The 22176-nt window shown below is 43.8% G+C and overlaps 1 protein-coding gene across 1 annotated transcript; it reads right to left on the reverse strand.

Annotated features, from left to right (window-relative positions):
* Nucleotides 1-6: 6 nt before the first annotated feature.
* LOC104412364 (collagen alpha-1(VIII) chain-like) lies at nt 7-2292 on the reverse strand (the record flags this gene model as incomplete). The annotated part of the gene is made up of 2 exons (XM_010023072.1): nt 1980-2292; nt 7-523 (listed from the first exon to the last, which is right to left on the reverse strand). Coding segments are annotated over exons 1-2 (830 nt in total), but the record flags the coding sequence as incomplete, so codon positions are not given.
* Nucleotides 2293-22176: the final 19884 nt, after the last annotated feature.

Here is a 22176-nt window from a genome sequence, read left to right on the forward strand (position 1 = left end):
CCCTGCGGGCCAGGGAAGCCCACCATGCCTGGCTTGCCGACCCCTGGCAGCCCCACGGGGCCGGGGGGGCCCGGCAGTCCAGGCGGACCCTTCAGCCCCGGCAATCCTGGGATCCCCACACCCTTCTCCCCTTTTGGCCCTGGGATCCCGGGAGCTCCCGGAGGCCCCTTCATCCCGGGCTCGCCTTTCGGCCCCGGCTGTCCCTGCAGCCCTGGAGCACCTGCCTTCCCTATGCCGGGCAGCCCATGAGGCCCCGGCGGTCCTTGCGGCCCAGGTATGCCCATAGGCCCAATCTCCCCCTTTGGCCCCATCTCCCCTCTCGGCCCCGGGGGCCCCATGACCCCCGGTTTCCCTGGCATCCCCGGCAAACCTGGCTTCCCAATTCCTGGATATCCTTGCGGGCCTGGTTTCCCTTTGGCTCCTGGCACACCGTGACCCGGTAATCCTGGTGGCCCAGGGGGCCCTCTTGGTCCGGGCTCACCAGGGGGACCTTGCTCGCCCCTCAGACTGCGCACGGGCATTTCTGGGTTGGGAAGAAAAGGAAAAGAAGAAAAGGGGACGGGGAGAGTCAAAAGGTGATTGCAGTCACATCCTTCAAGAAATATAAAGGCAGTTTTGAACTGAATGTGCTTGTTGTGTTGCTGCTTGGTTTTGTGGTGGGCAGGGAGGCAGAGTTGGCCAGTGAGTTACAGGCTGCTGTTTGGATCAAAGAGAGTGCGTGTGTTTCTGTTTCCACAAAATAATTATTTTAAATCATACTTGCTTACTTTTGCTATGCAAAAGCTGTATGCCCTTTACTACTGTTTTTCACCTATACAATCTTAAGCAGCAAAATCTGCTTTTTGTTCCTTATTGCTGTAGGCTAATCTACACCTAAGAGTTTTCTCAGGACGCAGAAGCAGCTCAGTGCTCTCATGCTGTAAAAGCAGTTGTGGCATAAAAGTGCTTTTGCTGTAGGGACTTACACTAGTAAGATCATTTAAAAAAGATGGTATCAGTAAGAAGTTTGTATGTAGATATGTCTGCATTTTCACCGAGGCTTTGATGCCCATTAAGATACTACTGGAAACCTACAGCCTTACCCAGCATTGCTGAGCTCCCACAGGTTTTTGCATAGCCACATCTAGATAGAGCTCTTCTAAACACTTCATAAAACGTTTTTATTATCCAAAGCCACATTTTGTGTATGTGACCACTTAGCACTGCAGGTCAGGGTGAGGGCGGTGCTGCATGGGAGTGGTGGTGCTGGGTTGGTTGCTTTTCAAGCTGCAGGATTTTTGCGTTAAGTGGAAAGTCTGTTTCTCTCTGGCTCTAAAATGCATAAAGAAGTGAGAGGTTTGGGGGAAGGAGAGCAATGAGGTTTAGGGGCAGGAGAATTAACTGTTCTTTGAGAGGCAGAGTGCCTCCCTCTCTGCACATGTTGTGTTTTATGCACGTACAAAACCTCCCTTGCTCACAAGATGGGTTGGTTTTACTACAGCCGGTTGTGCTTGTTCAGACACTCCAAAAATAGGCCCTGAAATCTTCCATTTCCCTCTGAAGCCAGCGGAGGTTGTGGTTAAGCTGAACCCTTGATAAGACAAAGAGTTAACCAGTTTGTCTGAAGTCACACACATGCTCACTGCTCCCACAAAGGTTTTACGGTGTGGGATAATACTGGGTGTTCCTTGTTGCTTTTTGTATTTTGGACACTTTGTGTTGTTTTCTTAGATATCCTAATACTGTTAGAACATCCTTTACTGCATACTGAAAGTGCTTGTACGTGCAGACTCGTGCAGTAATGCTTGTACCTTCAATGCCTTTGTTACACCCATAAATAACCTACAGAAAGAGGACTTCAGAGTCAGAAGAGGAATTGCATGTTTTCATCTGCAAACCTCTAAATCTCCCCATCTTCAGTTTCTCCCCTCTCCCCCAGCAAATGGTGGAGGGGGGAGGAGGCAGGAGTGCAGGGTTGGCAAGGGACATGCTGAGCCTACCTTTCTCCTTCTTGGGAGCCATGTCCTTGCCAAGCAGAGGCATCTGCGGGACCTCCTTCATGTACTGGGGCAGGTGGGGGTACTCTTTTCCGTACTGCATGTGGGGCATCTCCTTGCCCATGTGCTGCATCGGGATGCCTTCTTTGCCCAGTGGCATGTGAGGTACTTGTTGTCCAAGGGGTTGGTACTGGGGCACCTGGGGTGGCAGCTGCTTGATGCCATAGTAGGCGCCACCTTGAGCAGACCTCACCAGCTCTAGGTAAATGGTGACAGCCACTGCCAGCAGCTGCACGGGGAAGAGCAGCACGGCCATCACCTGTGAAAGAACACAACAAAAACCACAGTTAACAGAAAATGTGTTTGCGTGTTGTGTGCTTTCCCTTGGGGCCAACCTGCTCTCATTTTCTGCAACAAACTGGACCTAAACTCTGCAAACTGGCTCTGGTTTGTGTGTTGCCCTGAAAGACACCCTGCAGCAGGCTTGTACCTGGTTCATTGGAAGCTCTTACTCAAGTAATACTATTATAGCAAATCTCCTCATACGCATGTAGTTTTACCCTGCCCACCCCAGGCAGTGCCCTCTGCCGTTTCTCCACTGGGCTCCCCCTTCCTCCCATCCCCAAGCTGCAATGCGCTGCTTCCTCACTTGTGTCAGTGCTGCGACACAAGGTTTGGGGAGCTCTGCTGCAGGCTGTGGTGCAGGGCGAGAGCCGGCAGGGGCGCACGTGGGGCCTCTTAAGTGCTTTCTGCCCAAGGAAGCGAAATTATCAGCACCCCTTCTGCTACGTTTTCCATAGCAATGAAAAATGAAAACATAGTTTCTGCAGCTTAAATCTGTGCCTCGGATTGTGCCTCGTGGCTGTGGGGTCCAGGGGCTCTCCATTTCTATTGCGGCTCCTTGCCAGCTTTCCTCCTAAGTTGGGCTCGGAGCCTCTCAGCCTTCACCTGGAAGATGAGGGCCATCTAGGGGCTGTCAGGGCCATCACTGTCTCCAGGCAGGATCTGCCAGCCCAGGCCTCTCTCTGGAGATGTTCAAATATTTTCTAAAGGTCTCCCCCACTGCAGACCCTGTCCCATCCCCAGGCAGCTTGTCCCAGTGCCACTCCAGCCCTACTAACACGACAGAACAAGGTTGGTTTTCTTTCTTCCTTATCGAACTATAAATCTGGGACTTTTTGACTCATCACCTGTTGGCTTTCCTTTCTGCAGTAAGGACATTACAAGCAGGTGAGCAGCAAATCAGGAACCAGGAACTCCCTAACATAGTGCAAATTCGGTGCAGCCTGTGGTAACAAGGACCCTTTCCACACGTTTGGGTATTTTGCTCTTTGTCCCACAACCAAGCCCGACAGGCAAGTCCTGCACTTTCCAAACACACATGGAGATTGCCAGGCCTGACGGCCGTCCTGCTTGTTCCTGCTCTTCCATCATCCAAAGATGCTTTGCACTCCACCTGGGCACCCGGAAAAGCCATCACCACACACATACACTGGCAGAGCTCTGCCAAACAGCTCGTTGGGACTCATTCCCAGCAGCTGCCGGGCCCTGCTGAGCCCAGGTGGGCTGAGGTGGCCCAAGGCAGCAGTGAGGGCGTTGTGCTGCCTGCTTATTTCCCTGTCCTTCCCCAACAGCCCAGCTCAACACAGAGGACAACAAAGCAGCTGGGTCTGTGTCAGAGGGGTTCAGCATCATACGCCCTGTGCCTGGGGAGAAGCTTTCCCCTTTTCCTGCTGTGCTGTCCCTCGCTTCAGTCCAGCAGATTGAGGGGATGCAGCCCTGGCTCTGCTGCACAAGGTGAGTCTGCAGCATGCAGGAGGACCCCCCTTGCCTGGGGGATGGTGTAACCCAACCTGGGCTGGGACCCTGCAGAGACCTGGCTTCAGGTAGGTAAGATCACCACCAAGAGCCAGGGGGACGTGTGAGAGGTGGGTGAGTTTGGAGGGAGGTAATGTATTTATGGAGGTGGGAGGAGCAAGCAGCTCTGCTCGTCTCCTCTAACGCTGCATAGTGTACAGCAGGCCTCCAGAATGGGCCTTCAAATAGTTTGGGAGGGTGGGACTTGTGCCTGGTGGGCAGGGTGTGAGTAAAACTCGCTGAGCTCAGGGAGCGGGTCAGTGGCACTGCCGATGTTGAGCCCGGAGTCATGACTCACGTTTTCCTCTGTACAGTCACTGCTGTACGGCTCAGCTTGAGCACCAGGCAGGCTGGCATGGACTGTCCTGAGAAACCTGGTGCTGGTGAAGGTTATCGACCAGGTGGTAACAATGGCTGTCATGTAGTTTTTGTTTTACTGCTGCTCAAAGTTCCTTATTCACTTTGTGTTATCAAAGCACCTGGAGAAATGCTCACTGCTCTTTTAAAACATTTCTCCTTCATTTTGCTCTGAGATCCAATCTCTCAATGGAAATTAGTGTATCATTACTGAAGGTGTAAGTGGAGGCTAAATCAAAAATGTATTTAAAGCAACCAGCAGAAAACTAATATTTTCAATAATGATCTTAAATAGACAAATGGACTACAGAAAAGACTGAGCTAAGTGTTAACAGCAAAACAAATCATTAAAGAAAATGAAATACTGGTTAATAAACACTAGATGGAGCATCTGTTGCACAGCTGAGTTTCTGGAGTCGATTCCAGGAATTTAAGGTCTTGGATGTAGCCAGCTGCCATGTGGCAAAGAAAACAAGAGCCAAGATGTACAGGAGTTTGTAAGTGTAGCTAAAGCCCAAGCGCAGTCACTCATCCTTGTTCTGCAAAGCATTTCAGCTTCATCTCCAGGGAGTTCAAGGTGGCTCCTAGCCCACAGCTGGCTGCTTTGCTGTCAGCTGAAGGACCAGGGCCTTAGGACGTGGTATTTCTGCATAAAGCTCAATGGTGCTGGACGGCAAGGACAGTCTGTGCATGGTCAGTTACCGTGGTTCAGCGGGGACATGGGAACTCACCTGCTGTAGCTTCATCTGGGGACATGGACCCCAAGCAACCCTCTTTTTTGGGAGGTGACAGGGGGATGGGGACCCCCACTCTTGTCTCTGATGCCCTTTCTGTTCCTTTCTGCACTGTAAGGAGTAACTGATTGCTGCTTTGCCTCGGTAGCTGAGCAGGGTAACACCTGCCTCTGTTTGCTGGGAAAATCCAGGCTACTGGAAAAGTTGCAGCATTCTGTGCATCTCTCCCAAATTAAAACATTGCTTGTATGAAGAAAAGAATGCACTAAAACCTTAAAAAAAAGAGAAATTAAAAGATACTGGATGATTTAGAACTGTTGCTGAAATCTACAAGTATGAAAAGCAGGGTGGATTTTGAAGGATGAAGTTATTCCATTAGCTTCTTGGCTACTTTGTTGTTCTGGTGGCCAGTTTCTTGGGGCTTGTTTTTTTAAAAAGATAACTTCGGTGGAGTAAGTACAGAGGGAAATAGGTGAAATTCCTTTGGATGTGACTTTCCTCCCTGTTTCTGTTACAAAACATGGGTTTGTGTGCGAGGGGGAGCTATCTGAAACAGTTGAAAAGAGTTTCCTACAGGGAGATACCAGCCTGCCGGTGGCTCGGGGTGAGCTTGAGCTCCCTCGGCCCTGCCAAGTGTCACACAGCACACCTGCAGCCCCGCAGGCGTGACCAGCAGCACACGAGATGTTTTTGTGTATGCACATGGAAATGTTGAGGGAGATCAGACCAGACTTCTAGAGATAGGAAGGCTCCAGAAAATGAGGTGATCTCACTACATCTGTGTTCCTTTTAATGGTTTTTGACCCATCATAACCAAAACAGTGTGGCCTGGAAATGACATATTGCTTCTGATCTATTGATTTTGGCTGGGGCTGGTGCCTGTGACTAGCTGAGGTGGGAGGCGGGGGTTTGTTTACTGAACAACCTCAGGCTACATAGGACTTGGCCGTTGTCTCTGCGGGAAGAGGTCAGAGGCTCCCTGGCGGCCTCATGTGAGCTGTCTGGGTCTTGGGCTCTGCTGCAGGTACCTGGGAAGCAGCCTGTGTTCAGTGCTGGCTGTACGGCTCGTCTTTCGCCTGCTCCCAAAGGAAGGAGGGATCAGACAAATTAGTCTTGATGAGAAATGTGGTAGTCATGGGTGCAACTGCTACCGCTTGCTGCCTCCCGGCAGTGGGTCCAGCTGGATTATCACTGTCAGATACTGACACTATAAGGCAAGCCTGCCCTGAAGCATGAGGCATACCTTCTGTGTTTCAGCTCATTGCCTGCCTCATCCTACTCAGCCTCTTGAGAAAGTTATTTATGTACTGAGAGAGAGAAGTTGAAGGTCTTTTTTTTTTTTTTTTTTCTGCCCTGCAGTTTGTTTCTGAATGCCTGGGTGCACAGCTCTTATTGTTTAATGACCTCGCTAGGAAACCACAAGCATCTTTAAATGCCTGAAAGCTAATGAAAATCTTGCTCTTGTTTTTTAGAAGAAGTGTATAGATCCTAAATATTGGACAGGTCCTCCAGAGCTTATGAACAGGAAAAAGAGATATTCCCAGTGGTGACAGGACTTAAGGAAAATACCAGAGTGAGGAGGAGAAAAATCTGTGCTGAAGATGCAGCCAACAAAGTGTAAGAATTCCCACACCCTTCACCCAAATCCTACCATTTAGGGATCATCTCCAAACACATCCATGTAATTCAATATGACATGTTGTTAGTGGAGCAATAGGTTGGTTTTGGAATGGGATTTTCCTGGGTTTCTGTCAGAAAGCGACTGGAATGTGTCTTTGCATTTAGGGCAGGTAAATCGGTGCATGTGTGCACCTGTAGACAAGCCAAAGGCTTCACGAAAGCAAAGTTTTACCTCAACTGTTTGAATGCCTGAAGGAAAATGTAGGAGAAGCAACTGTGACTTCATAGTGTGTGACATGTCAGTTTGCACCAGTCATTCAGATTAAGATGCAAACGTTTTGCTTTACCTAGGGTGGGATGAGCCACCTGAGGGCAAAGGAGCATTATGCTAAACCACAGTGTTCAGCTGCTTTGTGTGAACGCATGTGGCTGGCTCTGAGGGTGAGAGTCCCTGAAAAAACACGGTTTTATAGGCAAAGCTCAAGTGAGAACATTTCTCAATAACCTCTTTAGTAGAGCTGTTCTCCTGAAAAAACTAGAAGGGACCCTCCTCTGGCTATTTGCATCTGTCAGTAGAAACTGAAGACAAAACAAAATGTACCAGCAGTTGTAATTCTTAAATTGGTGTGAAGAAATAATGGCTAGTTTAGCCTAATTGTGTAAAGAATGTATGGAAAGACTGATGCCTCTCCACATGGAACTTGAAACCATAGGTGGTCTTGCAAAGGGTGGAAGCCAGACCTTGATTTATTATTTTTTACAAGAAAGTGATTACTCTGCAACCAATTTTGGGGTTAACTGAAATTTACCCATGTCTCAGAACCTCTAAGATAGTTGCCCAGCGACTAGCCCTGTGGGTTTAATTTACTACATGTTGCTTTAAACCACTGTATTTCCCAAGGAGGCCTGAGTAGATCTCGGTGACCTAAACTCTTCTGCCCTGGAATCCCTTCCATGAGGGCTGCCAGAAGCTGCAGGGACTCATTCCCCACTGCACTGAGGGGATGGACTTGCTAGTGCTCAGGTTTCCACATGGAAAATGACTGCTGCAAAACTCACGCCACCACCTCCTCTGGAGGAGATTTTGTGCCCAGAAGGGGCTACTACAAAAATATTTGTTGCTAAAAATCTGATTTCTCTAGGATGTTTTTTACTTGAGATCAAAAGTGGTTAAGAACATGGCTACTTTTGGAGTAACCTTGATAACTGATCGTATTAACAAGTATCTACAACAGCGTATCCACGAATGGCTCTGTTCTTGGGGTCGGAGGAGCCCAATCCCACAGGAACATTATAAACCCCAGTAAAGCCTCTCTTGGTTATATAGAGACATGCAGGGATAGGAAATGGCAAATAACATGTTACTGTGCTTAAGGAGTAACGCTGCTGTGTTGCAGAGAGCTGGTGGCTTAGATGCACAGTAGCCCACCCTGGGGAGTTCCCTGACTGTCCCCCAGCTTGCAAGCAGAAGTATGTCTCGGCTCATGAGGAGTCAAAGAAGTGCTAGTAAGAGAAACCTACAAAGTCTTCATAAAGGGAAAGCCATTTTTTTTCCGTTCTCAGTTTTGGCGTTACTTTGGTAAAAAATAACCTACAGTGTTCCTGTTTTGTACAATATGGTTCCCTTAAACTGCTGGGCTATGTGTGCAAGCGTGTGCACACCCCCACTCCATACATATTCTTGTTAAGACCCCACCACCTGAAAAGCATTAGGTGAATCACCAAACATGTAATTTATTTTTTGGCATTTGTAAACCTTTCTTCTAAGAAATTTCAGCACAGGATGAGAAGAGCAGCTGTCAAAGCCTTATCTCCTGTAGTCAATCAGCACCAATGAATAGTTGGGGTGACTTCAAGTGGGGATGTCTTTAGATGTGAAAAATCAAGCAGATGTTGATTGCTGTTCCCAGTGGCAGTGCTATGATGTGTAGGTGTCTTGAGCAGTGATCTTCTGCACATTGTTGTCCACAGTTTTCAAAGACACTATTTCGAAACTTCATCTCAGCTAAAATTAATCTCTGGATCATTAAACTCCTTTAAGGACTAACTTGTCAGTCAGCAAGTACTTTCTGAAGGGATCTGAGGATACCCTGTACTGCATGGAGACTGAATTTTAGTGGGAACTTGTATTTTCAGGGGCAGGAAAACCCAACAACCTTCTGCTTGCCAAATAATTTTGTATTTGTTCAGAGCTTAGGGTGCCATTTAATACAGGCATTACCACTTGAATGTAAAGCACTCTTCTGCCTTTCTGTGCCAAGCACAGTTTTATGACATTTGGACAGATGTTTTCAGATTTGCAATTAAACTCAGTTTGGGGGGTTTCTTTTTGAATGTTCAGTCATACTCCACATAAAAACAGGGAGTGAAGGCAACCAAATGCAACTTGGCACAGATTTCCTCTGAAAGCTAACTAGTTTCATAATGTATATTAAGACTAGCTACGCTGATTTAATCTTATTTTCAGCAGTAAAGAGCAGGAGGGTGGCAAGGGAGAACACAGCCTCTGTGCAGAGGCTCAGCTATGCCATTGGCAGGAGGTGGTTGCTCCATGCCTGACTTCAGCACAAGCAGGTTTGGGGTCCCGCATCACTTTACTTTTAATGGTGCCTGTATCTTCACTGCAGGCGATACCTGTTTCCTGAGTAGGTGAAGAGTTTACCTTGCTAAAAGGTCTATAAGGACCTGTGTGTTCAGTAGGGAGAGAAGTAGGATTTATGGTAAATGTAATCCTGCCGCCTTGCCTCTTGTGAAATTCTCCGAGAAAGATCAGGTTAATTATTCCCCACTCTCCGCGTTCCCTTTTTCTTGCTGTCCTCTTCAAGGAAACAAAGTAGTGTTGAGTGTCTGAGTTCAGTTTAGATTACCAAGAAACAGCTATTGTTCAGTATTTTAAAAATAAATTAAATCATATTTTGCTCAAGGTCTCACAACTGTGTCTGATTATCATGTGGTATTTACCAAGTCGAAGACTCATAACAAGGACTGTCATAACAACATTTTAAAATGCATGCATGTATAAACCTGCTACTAATGGGGAATATTCAACATGTGGTGGATGCATATTCCTATTTCCTTTTTTTTATTCAAAGTGGTGCCTACAGTTGCTTTCTTAAAGAAGCGTGAAAACATCTAAATAAATGCCTTAATCTTAAAAACTGATAATAATCTGTAAGCTGCCCTTGGCTTCAGTGATAATTGTATGCTATTTTCTTGCAATGCCTGGGGAGATCTCTGTTTATCCATTTGTAAACTCATTTCCAAAGACAAAGCAACTGCCTCTGCTCCCATCTCTTTGTGAAGACATTTGTGTGTGTGCTCAGTCTGGATGGTCACCCACCTCTTTGTATGAAAATGGCACCCTTGGACTTCCCCTGTTTCTTACTTCTGAACAGTGTGTATTTGCATGTGTATCTGTATCTACATATATATGAAAATGTCTGTGTGCAGGTATCTATGTGTGCATATATGTGAAACATGTATCCTGGGACTGGAAGAAACTATGAAGAGAAGGAGGAATTAGGCCATGCAAACCTAATTATGTTGTCTTTAGTTTTCTCCCTGTGTCCAATCTGCTGAAAGCCTACCTACATGGGCCTGGGTAGGCTCCTCTGTCTTTCTCTGCAAATCTGGGCATGATTAGATTGGATCTCTGCAAGTCCTAACTCCCAGGCATCAGGTTCTGCCAGTTGACACAAACATGAAGCTCACAATTTACGATGGTATTCAGATGCCTGGCGCTAACAGTTGATGTCCAGGGGAGATAGTCTCTCGCATGGCTTTGAGGATCTGGCCCAGAAGCTGTTTGCTGGAAAATGCCTGAAAGCAACTTGCAGTCAGACGGCAGGGAGCCATAACAAGGATGAGCAAGCTGGGCATCACTGGCCGGGTGACCACAGTCCCTGGGGATGCAGCTCTCTTGCATGGTGGCATGTACCTGTTTGCATGAATCGGTATCTGACCTCAGGGTGGGCGGGAAGGACCAACATGGAGGAATGTTTGCAGAAAAGCATGCGACTTTAATTATGGGATTAGAATTAATTATAGGTAGGATTTAGCAAATACCTGCCTTTGAATACATTTTCCTGTTCTCTGCCATACGGCATGTGCTTGAATCCTCTGCCTAATGCTTGCTTCTGGGCAGTTTGCCTGCAGTCTTGGTGGCAGGCAGCTTTGATGGAGACACTTAAGTGAATGCCACTAGCTCCCTGTTCAGCAACCAGCTGCATGAGGCATGTAAACCTGGACCCAATAATGTGGAACACACAATGTGATCAAAGCGTAGAGCTGACTCTCTGCTTATGCTTATCGGGATGTAAGCACCCTCCTGGCGCGGAGCCTGGGACTGGCAGCTGATGTGTCCGAGCACAGACTATTTGCTCAATATGGGAACTGACCTGAAGGCTCCTTCTCTGAAGTGGTGGTGCTACCAGGTGCTGCAGAAGGAGCAACCTATGGGGCACAGGCACTGACACTGTCCAAGGAATTTGCCTTATCAGATGTAGATGCACAAGCAGCCCACTGGCAATGAGGCTGGGTTTCATGGAAGTGCTTTTATAGTCAACCAACTGTCTCCTGGAGGCATTGTTAGTGCGGAGGTTGTTCTGGTGAAAATGCTTCATATCTACTGCCGGTCCTCTACCCCAGAATAAATGTGAAGGCAAACAGCCGGAGATGGTGCTTCAGACTGAAGTGCGTGATCCTGTAGGCTTAACCTCAAGGTGTTGATAATGACCTGTGGTGATTGGTTGCAAAGCAGTGTGAACAGGGAACGACAGGCTTTCTTTGGAAACCTCCCTTCTGGGCTGTCATCCATCACTCTTGGCCTTGCTCTGCCCTGAAATAGGTTGTGCTGGCTGCATGCAGTAGAAGCCTCCCAGATTTTCATGGTACAATTGTTTGCACGTTATTATGGTACAATGGTTTGCAAAGCATAGCACAGCATTTTGCTATTTTAATCCAAAGCAGTGTCTCTAGCAATGCTGCTATGAATTATATCCACTGGTAGAAGTGTAAACAGTTTCCATGTTGCTACCTCTTGTTTCAGCCAGCTACAGCTTAGTGAACAAGCCACACGCTAGCAACTGGCTCTTAATGACAAGTGAATAATCTGCAGTTTAGTGTTAAGCTTGTTAATCAGTGAAATGCTCCATCTTATCAGACGCATGGGGGTAGACAAAAGTGAGGGCAGTAGATTGTCTCTTTCTGTGGCAATTAATAAAGCCAAACATACTCAGAAAAAATAAATTCTATTCTTTGTGAAGGTGCATTGAGTCCTAAAGAGAGACAAAAGATCAACTCAGGCTTATATATATATATTATTCTAATACAGCCTGGTGTAGGGTTTTCTTTCATGTGTCCGGGAAGACTGTTTAGAAGGGAAGCATTGTATGAATTAATAGATATCAGTACCTTTAGGAAAGCTTTAGGAAAGCATCCAAGCTGTGTATGCAAAAATCCTATTCATTAATATCTGCAAGGCACAAATAGGTGCTAGAGTACATATTTTTCTCAAATGCCTCCCAAGAAGTGGCAATAGAAAGGAAAATCCTAATTATGAAAGTGCTCTTGGTAGTGACAATGGCTGTTACAGATGCTACAGGGATGATCATAATATGTCTTTTTATTAGATTAAACATCATGAAAAGCAGTACAGGTGTCTGCAGATGTAGTATTTGTACAGGTTTGACTTTTTGGCCTAGCTAAGCTATGCTTGGCACCAAACCTGAGGAGATGAGGGAAAAGTGGCCAGAAACTGATCTTGTGCTTCTCTTGATCCTGAGGCTGGAGTAAGTGCTGTTTCAGTCATTGATGCCACTTGAGGCCTGACTTGCCTTGCACAGCCTGTGGTCCACCTGCATGCACCCTGCTGTGGTGTGGTGTCCTGCCATGCCATGGCTTGTGTCTTCATTTTGGGAGTAAAAACGCTGCACTGTGTCCCGGGTGAATAGAGCCCAGCTGCAGCTTTGGGAAAGGCAGGTGTCTGTCTCCCTTACTGCCAAGGTGCAGCCTGTGCTCTACAGTGGTGGCATTTTGGGACGTGAGAGTTCTTGGTACTTCTCAGGTCCCTGAGGCAGGCAGGAAGGCTGGCTTTTTGGAAAGGGGTAAGTTTCAGCTGCTGTATCATCAGCGGTGAAGGAAGGGCTTCTCTGAAGTTTAGAACTGTATTTCCCTTCCTTTTCCATATTTTTTTAGCACTGCACACATACTGGTTAAATTTAAGTGCTTTACAGTGATTTAGGTGGGGGCCTAACAAGGCATCAAGATCATGATGACTTATTAAGAAAGAGAGTCTACTTCTGGGTGCACAGGTTCTTCAGTTGAAGTCTTTTGGTTACAGAGAAGCTTTATTTCATGTGTTCCTTTGCAGTGATCTCACTCTAGCCTTTGCAACCTGGACAGTGTTTACTTTAACGGTCCTGGGAGTTCTTGAACTATAAAGCAAGAAATCTGTGTGGGACTCTGAAGTACTTGGCCTGATCTTAATTTGAAACAATTTATTGTTCTCTGCGACTCCTGTTGCAATCCTGTGGCCTTATGTGTTGCTTTCTTGCCATAAAATTTGCTTGACTGCCTGTTTCTGAAACTGGCACAGCACAGCATTTCTGTTCCTTTTCTTACTTTGATGGTGTACAAAATGTGTTCTCTTGGCTCCCACCCTCATGCTGCTTCATGAATTTATTTTTTTTTAATAAAAGCACAAGGCTGTGGAGGCTCTATTTCAGCGATGAATTGTTACCAATTACAGTATTTCCGTGCACTGTGCTTTGATGAGCCTGTAGAGAGAAAGAGCAGCTTCTTTCTCCCTTACTTTTATTTGCTGTGTACTAACATTTTGGCTCTTTGGAACCCAAAGTCCCAGTCCAAGGGAGATATGAAAGCAATAACAAAAGCCTGTAAAATATTTTTCTTGAAAAAACCTCACGTGTCTCAGACAATTTTTGTTGGAAGGTTATTTGCCATTAAAAAGATTCCTGCACTTTGCATACATCTACCTTTGCACAAAGAGTGGAAGAAATGATTTTGCTTAGAAGGTTAAACAAGCTAGGCTACTCCACCTAGAGAGAAATCAGGAGGATGTTCTTAGCAACAATTATTTTCCTATTATAAAATATTGCAGATATCATCGTATTTGTTAGGATGTGCTCATCTTAGTCATGACCTGACATTATTCCGTCAACAAAAATCAAGCAGCTATTATCTCATGATCATATTTCCTAATGGGTAAATTTTATTTTTTGTGCTACTTTTCTTGATAAAGACGAAGATGACAATAACTACAAGTGAACACTCATTTGGCTAAAATGGTTTCAAAACTGGGCTTTTAATTTTTATAGAAGGCCCTTTGTTCTCTGGGTCATATTTATGGGAAGACATGAAATTGGAAGTTGTTAGATGCTTGACAGTGAAACTACCAATGTACATCTCTTCATAATCTGGCACTCGGGTGCAATCACCACCAAAACCTCTACTGCACTCCTCTACACTGCCACCCTGGTTGAACTGCACACATAGATCCCTATGTAATGACAGACAGATCTGCCCATAACAGCCTTCTGTCTTTTCCTACTGTGCAGCAGGTAAGAAATGCTTCTTACTGAAGTCTACTTCAACACATAACCACTTGACTAGTTGATGGGCAGAGAACTGAAGATTGAAATCATTGTTATTTAACAGTGTAAAACATACAGGCCTACACAGATATCACTCTCTTCCCACTCTGCAAGTGCAGAAATAGCATGACACCACCAAAACCACTTTCAGCCTGAGTTGTGAAATAGTCCTTGCAGGTTTGATTTCGTGAATACTTACAGTAAATGTTTGCCATGTCTCTCAAAAGTACAGTAAAGAAAAAGAATGCTTCTGAAACACACGCACAAGACTTCCCCCTTCTGCCCCCCCCTTATCCTGGATCTAGGAAAATAAATAGTCATTTAAACTCCAAAGATGCCATAAGGCAGAATCAATTTCCTATATGCAATCCAACATGCTATGGTTTAAAGGACTTGAAATGGCCATATCTGTCACCACGGAATAACCCAACCAAGACCAAAGGAAAGCAAAGCCAAGTACTGAAGAGCAAATACTATCACTCACTCACTTACGTATCTCAAGTCTACTCCAAAAGAAACAATATGAAATATTCACTGCACCCATTTGGACTCATGATCGCTGGTAACTGTAAGACTAGCAAATATACAGGCTATAAAGGTGGTCAGTGCTCCGCTTTCCTGTCTAACTGTTATAAAATGTCTGCAGTGGGAGCTGGCACTTGCGTTTCATCAGTACCGCATGAAGGACTATGGCAGCAGTAATAGGCTGACAAACACGTTGCTACCCAGCTGCTAAACTGGATCCAAGGGGGACACCAAACTCACTTCAGCAGCCTGCTGCGTTACAAGACAAGAGGTGGGGCTGAAAGCACATGAGGAAATAGGACTGGAGGGGGAAATTAAAGCACTTCAGTCCATAACTGAGATCCAAGTACCTGATCAGGGACTGTTTCCTAAGCTAGCAGGCCACTGAAGTCCTCCTCAAAGGTTGCTTGGTCCCAGTGTACAAGCCTGCCTTAGTGCCAGGCTTGGACTTGAGGCTCCCTTTGCCTGCTCCTAAGCTTTCAAAGTCTTTCCTGACTTTCCTCCTCCCCAGGCCTGTGCTGTGACCTGTGCCAGCTCCCACCCACCTCCTGGGAGCTGATGTCTGTAGCCTGCTGGCCCAGGTGTGCCTGGGAAGTAAGAAATGCACACTTCAATGCACTTTGCTGAAGGAAGGAATTAGACTCCTCTTCTGCAGCCTGAGTAAGACTGTGTGGCTGCTCAGAGTTTGAAAGAAAAATTTGGCACCTACCTTCAAAAGAGGATTATGGGTTATGAGCTGAAAGTGGAGGGACTGGTGCCTGTGTACTTCATTCACTAGAAGGCGCTTAAAACCAGAAGAGAGCTACAATTAAGGATGAACCGTGATCTTCAGCTTTTCCTATTTGTCTGGCTTATGCAGTTCCCCGAACAGTGTTTTTTGTAAATCCCCCTCTTAACTCACCTTAAACTCATGCACTGGAGTCCAGGCATCTAATTCAGGCATGTGGACTCCATTATGGGGCCAGATGCAAACATCCCCTCATGGATTAGGATCTGAAAGGTTCTATAACCTGTATTGTCAATCAACTAAGATCTCTGTTTTCCCCTGCCCAGACCTTTTTTGTTTCAAAATCTGGATTTTTTTTGAAGCAGATACTAATTTTTAAAAATTGTTCTTGTATTTATTTGCAAAGGAGTAGTTAAGGCATGTGCTAGCTATTCCCAGCTGATGCAGTTAGTACAACAATGACCAACTTCACAAAATCTGGCATTAGAAAAATCACTTAAATGAGATCATCTTCTTCCCCACAAATTTTGTCCATTAGGTGCTTACTGCTGAACATCAGAACCAAAGGTTCATGGCTACCTACAGGCCACGGCTTAACCAAATGAAAAATAAATCCACTAGGCAGATATTTCTCTAGCAAGAAAAAAGGAGTCTTGTTTCTCCAAACAGCAGAATGGCTATCAGCAATGCTTACAATGGGTTTTCTTTCATTTGTTTGTTTTGTTCCACTGTGAGATGGGGCAGTGTTAGGTCAAGAGACTTGCTCAGATTTTCAGATGTTAGCAGAAATCATGTATTCTTAATAGAAATACTTCTGATGTGCTTTGTGGAAAGCTTGCTTAACCATGCTAAGGAAAGACATAATCTGGAGTACATTATTATAGCCTGCAGGCTCAGAGTTTGAGAGGGGATTTTTGTAGGTCTGAGCTGTATTCCTTGAAAAATTGAGAAATTCTCAATAAATTAAGTAACAAAGCATTAGGTCCTGCAGGAATGAGCTCCTTCAAAGACTGTACTCACAAGTTGTGCTAGTAAAGTCAACCAGGGACTAATGTTTTCAAAAGATCTGTTTGCAGCTTTGTGAGCTCCAGAAATGTTTGAGGGATACTTTGGCAAGTGCCAGTACTGGACATGGTTCAGTTTAGGGTATGTTTAGAGTAGGAGCACTTTACTGCTAAAGGAATACTAAATGGCAAAGTGCTTCTAGCTGAGAAGCAGCCACACCAACAACTCTGAGCAATGTGGTGCTGAGATAGTAAGCCCTGCCCATGCACGCACACATAAGCATATGTACACAATTGCAATGACCAGTAAGAATTAAAGAAATTAAACCTCTCAAGTTAGCTTCGCTGGCATTACTGCATCTATCTGAGTAGCTTGTGGTCATGCAAAGATTTCATGCCACTGGCTGATGGGACCCTAGAGCACAGCAGCTTCACAGTAGGCAAAGGAAGAAGTGCCTGGAGGAAAGCTGGGTTATGAATGGAGAGGAACATATTAAGGAATCAAGTGAGATAGCAGAGATTGAGCATCTCTCTGCTGGGAACTGAGGGGTAATGGTATCTTCATTGATTTCGGCTTTAATAATAAATCAATAGTGACTGTACTCGACAAAAATCTAAGAGCTTTTGTAAACTGTGGGATTGTATGGCATCCATGTTTGCTTTGTCATTAGGTATTATTGTCATTACAAATTTTTGAAAGTAATATTTCAGAGAGGGGAAGTAAGGCAAACTTATCAAGAGCTTTCATCTCTTCTTTTAAGACATAGTGGGCAAAATGTGCAGACTAGCGCCACATGACAATGCCATTACTTTTAAATGCTGATTTGGATGGATTAGTTTCAAATGGTAGCTGCAGAAAAAGATTATCACCCTCCTCTTTTCTTCTTTTCAACCTAAAATGTAGCATGAGTAATCAAAATCACTAAGAAATTAAAAAAAAAAACCTAAACCCAAACCAAACCAACAACCCAACTCAGTAGCTTTCATTTTTTGGCAGTTTGTTTCCTCTGCCTATTTAGGCTCTAGATTGGATTGTCTCCTAATGTGTGTACAAATCTCATAAATCTCCTTTGAGAAATGCTGTTAAATTCTACCCACACTTCTCTTCCTGAACACCTTCTTATTTTATCTCTCTTGTCTTTATGACTTACAGCTATCCCTTTTTTTATCCTTTCTTGTACTTACATTTATTCCTAAAATGATGCAGAGTCTCTTAACAGTGGGCAGTTGAAAATTATTTACTTTTTTGATATTGTAATAATGATTACATGCCATTATGTTTGTGGTTTGGAAAAAAGTCCTCATCTTGATTAAATGTGACACTTGGAATGAACTTATCTTCAGAGGACTAAGCCATAACAGATCATTCAGAGGAAGGGGAGAGATATGTTTTCCTCCACCTGCAGTCATCAGTGTATTGTGACCATACAACACTGGCATGGCATTCATAATGCAGAGATAACTGTTACAGAAGAGAAGACAAACCTACTTATTTTTCATTTGGAAATGCAAAATTATTAACACAATATTGTTGAAGAGTTTTCCTGGATAGTTTTCCTTTGGCTGGCTCAGGCTAGAAATGACTGCTGAAGTGGAGTATTTTTTATGAATCTTCCTGACTATTAAATCTTGTAATTCTCCTTGGGAGGATCTGTGACTCAGATAAAATGCAGAAATCTGATCAGACGTGATGGAAAACTATGTGCAGTAGTGACTGTAACTTTCAGAAACTTCTGTCCCATCAGTTCTTGTGCATCAATTACACTGGTGAGTATTTCCTAGAGATCAGTAATTCAGGCCTCCACAATTGCAAAGAAAAACCCTACATGATCTGGAACAGATTTTTTCCCAAGTGACTCAATTAATTACTTCCATGTGGCAATTAGCAACATTAGAAGCTTGTGAAATTCAACAGTCGGGGAATCGGCCACTTGTGCAGACAGGCGATTTGACATATATAGATAACCCTATTAATTCTTAATGAGAACTGTAATCTGTATAAGGTTTGCTAGTTGTTAAATATTTTTAAATGGATCTCAACCTATATATAGCCAGACAGTTATCCATGCAGTAGACTATAGCCTGTTTTTCTTAATCAAGCAAAACTACAATGAGAATTTTGCTCAATTAAGAACCAAAGAATTTGGCTGCATTTTATTAAATTCTTGGCAGTAGAAAAACTGGTCTTTCCAACAGTAAGTGCCAGTGCAAAATATTTTGGCAAGAAACAAATGTCAATTTAGAACTATGAAATTCCCATTTTCAGACAGTAAAATTAGAATTGCTCTGGTTTGTATTAGCTTAAAAAATAGCCAACCCCTGGCTTACAATTGTGTAGCTAAGTAAACAGGTATCCACTACTGGCCCAGATTCTGTTCTCAGTTATTGTAGCATTTTGACTGTAGCGGAGGTAATTCCTATTTATAAGCAGAATAACCAATATCACTGAGTCTAACTTTTCCACATCCTCAATTAATTGATATCGGTATTCTTCTGCTATGAAAATTATGACCGTGTTTAAATGTACCTGGTTTGAAGGGGACAGCAGTGATTGTTATTGAATCCATTGTACTGCATCTTATCTTGTTACTAACTTAATGGGATGTCACAGATGAACAGCTTTACTTGCCTAGCCCTCTGAGCTAAAAGGAAAATTTCCAAAGATGGAAGAGTTGCAGGATACGTGGGAGTGTTGCTTTCCTTTAAATTTTTTTTTTTTTTGAGGAAATGTTTTTCTTATCATTCTTTTAATCTATTCAAAACTATCCCAAATTCTTCCTGGAAATTGGGCTGGAGATGTCATGAGAACAGACATTATTTCATATATCTGATATCTTCTTTTTTTTTTTGACTGGTGACAAAGATCCCATTTAATTAAATGAAAGCAGACTTTGGATGTTCTGTTGATGTACAGAGGCAGTAGGAGGATGAGGGAAGAACCTGTAAAGTAAACCTATCTATTAAATGAAAAATACATACTTATGTTCAGACCCAACTATTGTTTCACAAGGAACTCCCAAGAAAACATACATGTGGATCCCATTTCCTGCAGAAGTTTGCTTTAAACGTTCATGGAATCAACATATCATACTTCAAAGATTTCTTACTTTAGCTAGAAGTAGGGCTGTAAATGTTTTGTTCATATCCTTCACCATAGCTTAGCTGATACTATCAGTCAACCCGCTTCATACCTGCGGAAAAGACTACTTCACTTTGGCCTGCTAGGGAGCTCTGTAAGCCAAGTGTCAGTGCTGCAATCAGGTCTATAAATCTTATAGATTATTTGTGCGCTGGAGTTTCTCTTTCCATTATGATTAAGAAATAATTGAGTTGCAGAACTCCATCAGTACATACGAAGCTCATTGAATTTTATTCTCTAACAAAAGCATTATTTTGTAAATGGAAAAAAAGGCATAAATGCAAGCAGATACATACGTTTTTGATATTTGAACCCATTCAATTATATCGTTAGTTTTGCCAAATAACATGACATGGACAAGTTAGATGTTAGCCTTTTTTATAATTTAACCAAAGTGATCACATATATAGTGTGCTGGCTACACACATTACTATGTTTGATCTTTGTCCAACCACAGAAAATTGGTGCAAAAAAACCAAAACACATGTGAGGACCCAGGGCTTCCAAATATGTTAAACTCATTACAAAGACACTAAGCTTACTCATTGTTCAGTCTTGTTCACTCTTGGTGATGATGCCTCACTGACTAAAAGTAATAATCCTAAATTGAATTGTTTTGCAAAGAAGTGCAGCGGTGCCATCTTTTTTTCTTGTAATTGCAGTATAGATGATTCTCAAGAAAAACACAATTTGAAGGTTACCACATTTTAAAATGCATATCTATGGCCTTGCTCAGCTGTGTGCTGCCAAAGCATGCGTATTAGAAATGAGCTGAGGTGGCGGTGTCCAGATCCAGAAAAGCCAACATTTTTTACTGGAAATACAACACAGTCTACCAACAGTTGCTATCTCTGAATGTGAGCCTGAAGCTCTGAATCACAATGGTGAAACAGGCACATACTGAATGTTTGCTCTTCTCACAACATATACTTTCTTTCCTACAGTGCTGGCAGGGAGGGGATTAGAAAATGATAATTATGAAATACTGTTCCTGCCTCCTCTGAGGACATGCTGCTGTTAGAGAACTAAGGAACTAACTATCTGGCTTATACATTTTCCCAATGAATTCCTAAGGACAGACATGCTAGTATCTCTGGAAAAGACCGAAGGCACATTATAAACTGTCTGATATTGCTGAGTTAAATAATGGATTGGCCCCTGGCTCTGAGAAAAACTCCTGTGTTGGACTTGAATCCTGCCTGCTTACATCCAGAGTCCTGATCTGGTATGTCCGGACACCATCACTCAAGCAGCAGGCTCAGATTTTAGAAGAACTAGAGATTTTTAAGCATGTGTGTAATGTTCAAAACTATCTCTATAACCTTGGGCAAGTTACTTACAACACGACTTATTTTTATTCCTATGGACAACAGCCATGATCCACCAGCCCTACTCCCTGTTCACACATATATGCATACATTATTTGCAATCACTCCCCAGCTCCTACGTTTTGGTGTGCTCTAACCCCTGCTCCTAAGTTTCTTCCACCTTGAGCATTACAGTTTGTATTGGAGAAGGAAAGCAGCAATGAAGAGTAGCAAACCAACAGGCAGTGGAGTTTCACGTAGTATCTTAAGGTCCCTCAGCTCACACATTTCATTTAGCACACCTCTGGAGTTCAGGACTCCAGATGAGATCTACAGTGCAAGAATAGAAATAACTTGGGAAGCCAACCTGTGGTGAGCATCAAGATGGTGCAGTCTCAATGGCTAGCTGTATGCATGCTACCTGGTTTAAAGTTAAATCTTTGACACCTCTGCAACACATTGCAGATGCTTCTGAGACTGCTGTGTAGGTATTGTCACTCTTTGCTCAGCTCCTTCAGTTTCTCATTTGCAAAATGGATCTGAAGCTCCTTACTTAGCTCTGAGTGATGCTATAAAGAAGTGTGCTGAGTATTTCTATGAGGCTATACTAAGTCATCAGTCTTCTTGTATCTTTGTCATGCTCATGAATGTCTAACAATAATTTGCAGAGAGAAGAAACTTTAGGTGGCAGTAAGCTCTTTTATGTACTCTGTTGTTCCTCACAATCTCCAATCCCTGCAGTTGACTGTTTACAGGTCTGTCTAATCTCTAAATAAAGGACGCAGAGCCCACAGGTCAGTCTTGATGAGCAGACACATTTATCTAGGTTCTCTTCAGGGCCCTGAGACCCAAAAGAATAGTTCCCTGAAAATATGTTTGTCAAGAAGATGAGCGCTCAATATAAACAATATAGTGGAGGCCAAAACCAAAAATAAAACAGGATATCTGCCCCACATTTTTGCTTCAGCAAACCAGATGGATTTGTCTTTGGAGACCCCAGGATTGGAGCTGCTTCTTTTGTGTGTGTGTGTGCGCTAGGTGCCATATTGTGCCTACCCTTCTTTTTCTGGCTTTGCTTTTGTAAATATCATAGTGTCTAAAGCAATTAGTCACATCAGTTAATCTACTTCATCCATGCAAATTAGAACTGTAGTTGCAGTAGATATGAAACCGTAGGTGCTATCCCCAGTTTTTCTTAAATGCTCACTGTATTACTTAAATTCTACATGCTATCGCTTCTTCTGAATTCATTGCTTGGTCTGAGTAAATGCAATTCATTATTCTAACCCACACACAAGCATCCTCCCTATGCCTTTA

This window comes from Nestor notabilis, unplaced genomic scaffold (genome assembly GCF_000696875.1).
Source record: "Nestor notabilis isolate BGI_N333 unplaced genomic scaffold, ASM69687v1 scaffold4331, whole genome shotgun sequence".
In the NCBI taxonomy this organism is placed as follows: Eukaryota; Metazoa; Chordata; class Aves; order Psittaciformes; family Psittacidae; genus Nestor; species Nestor notabilis.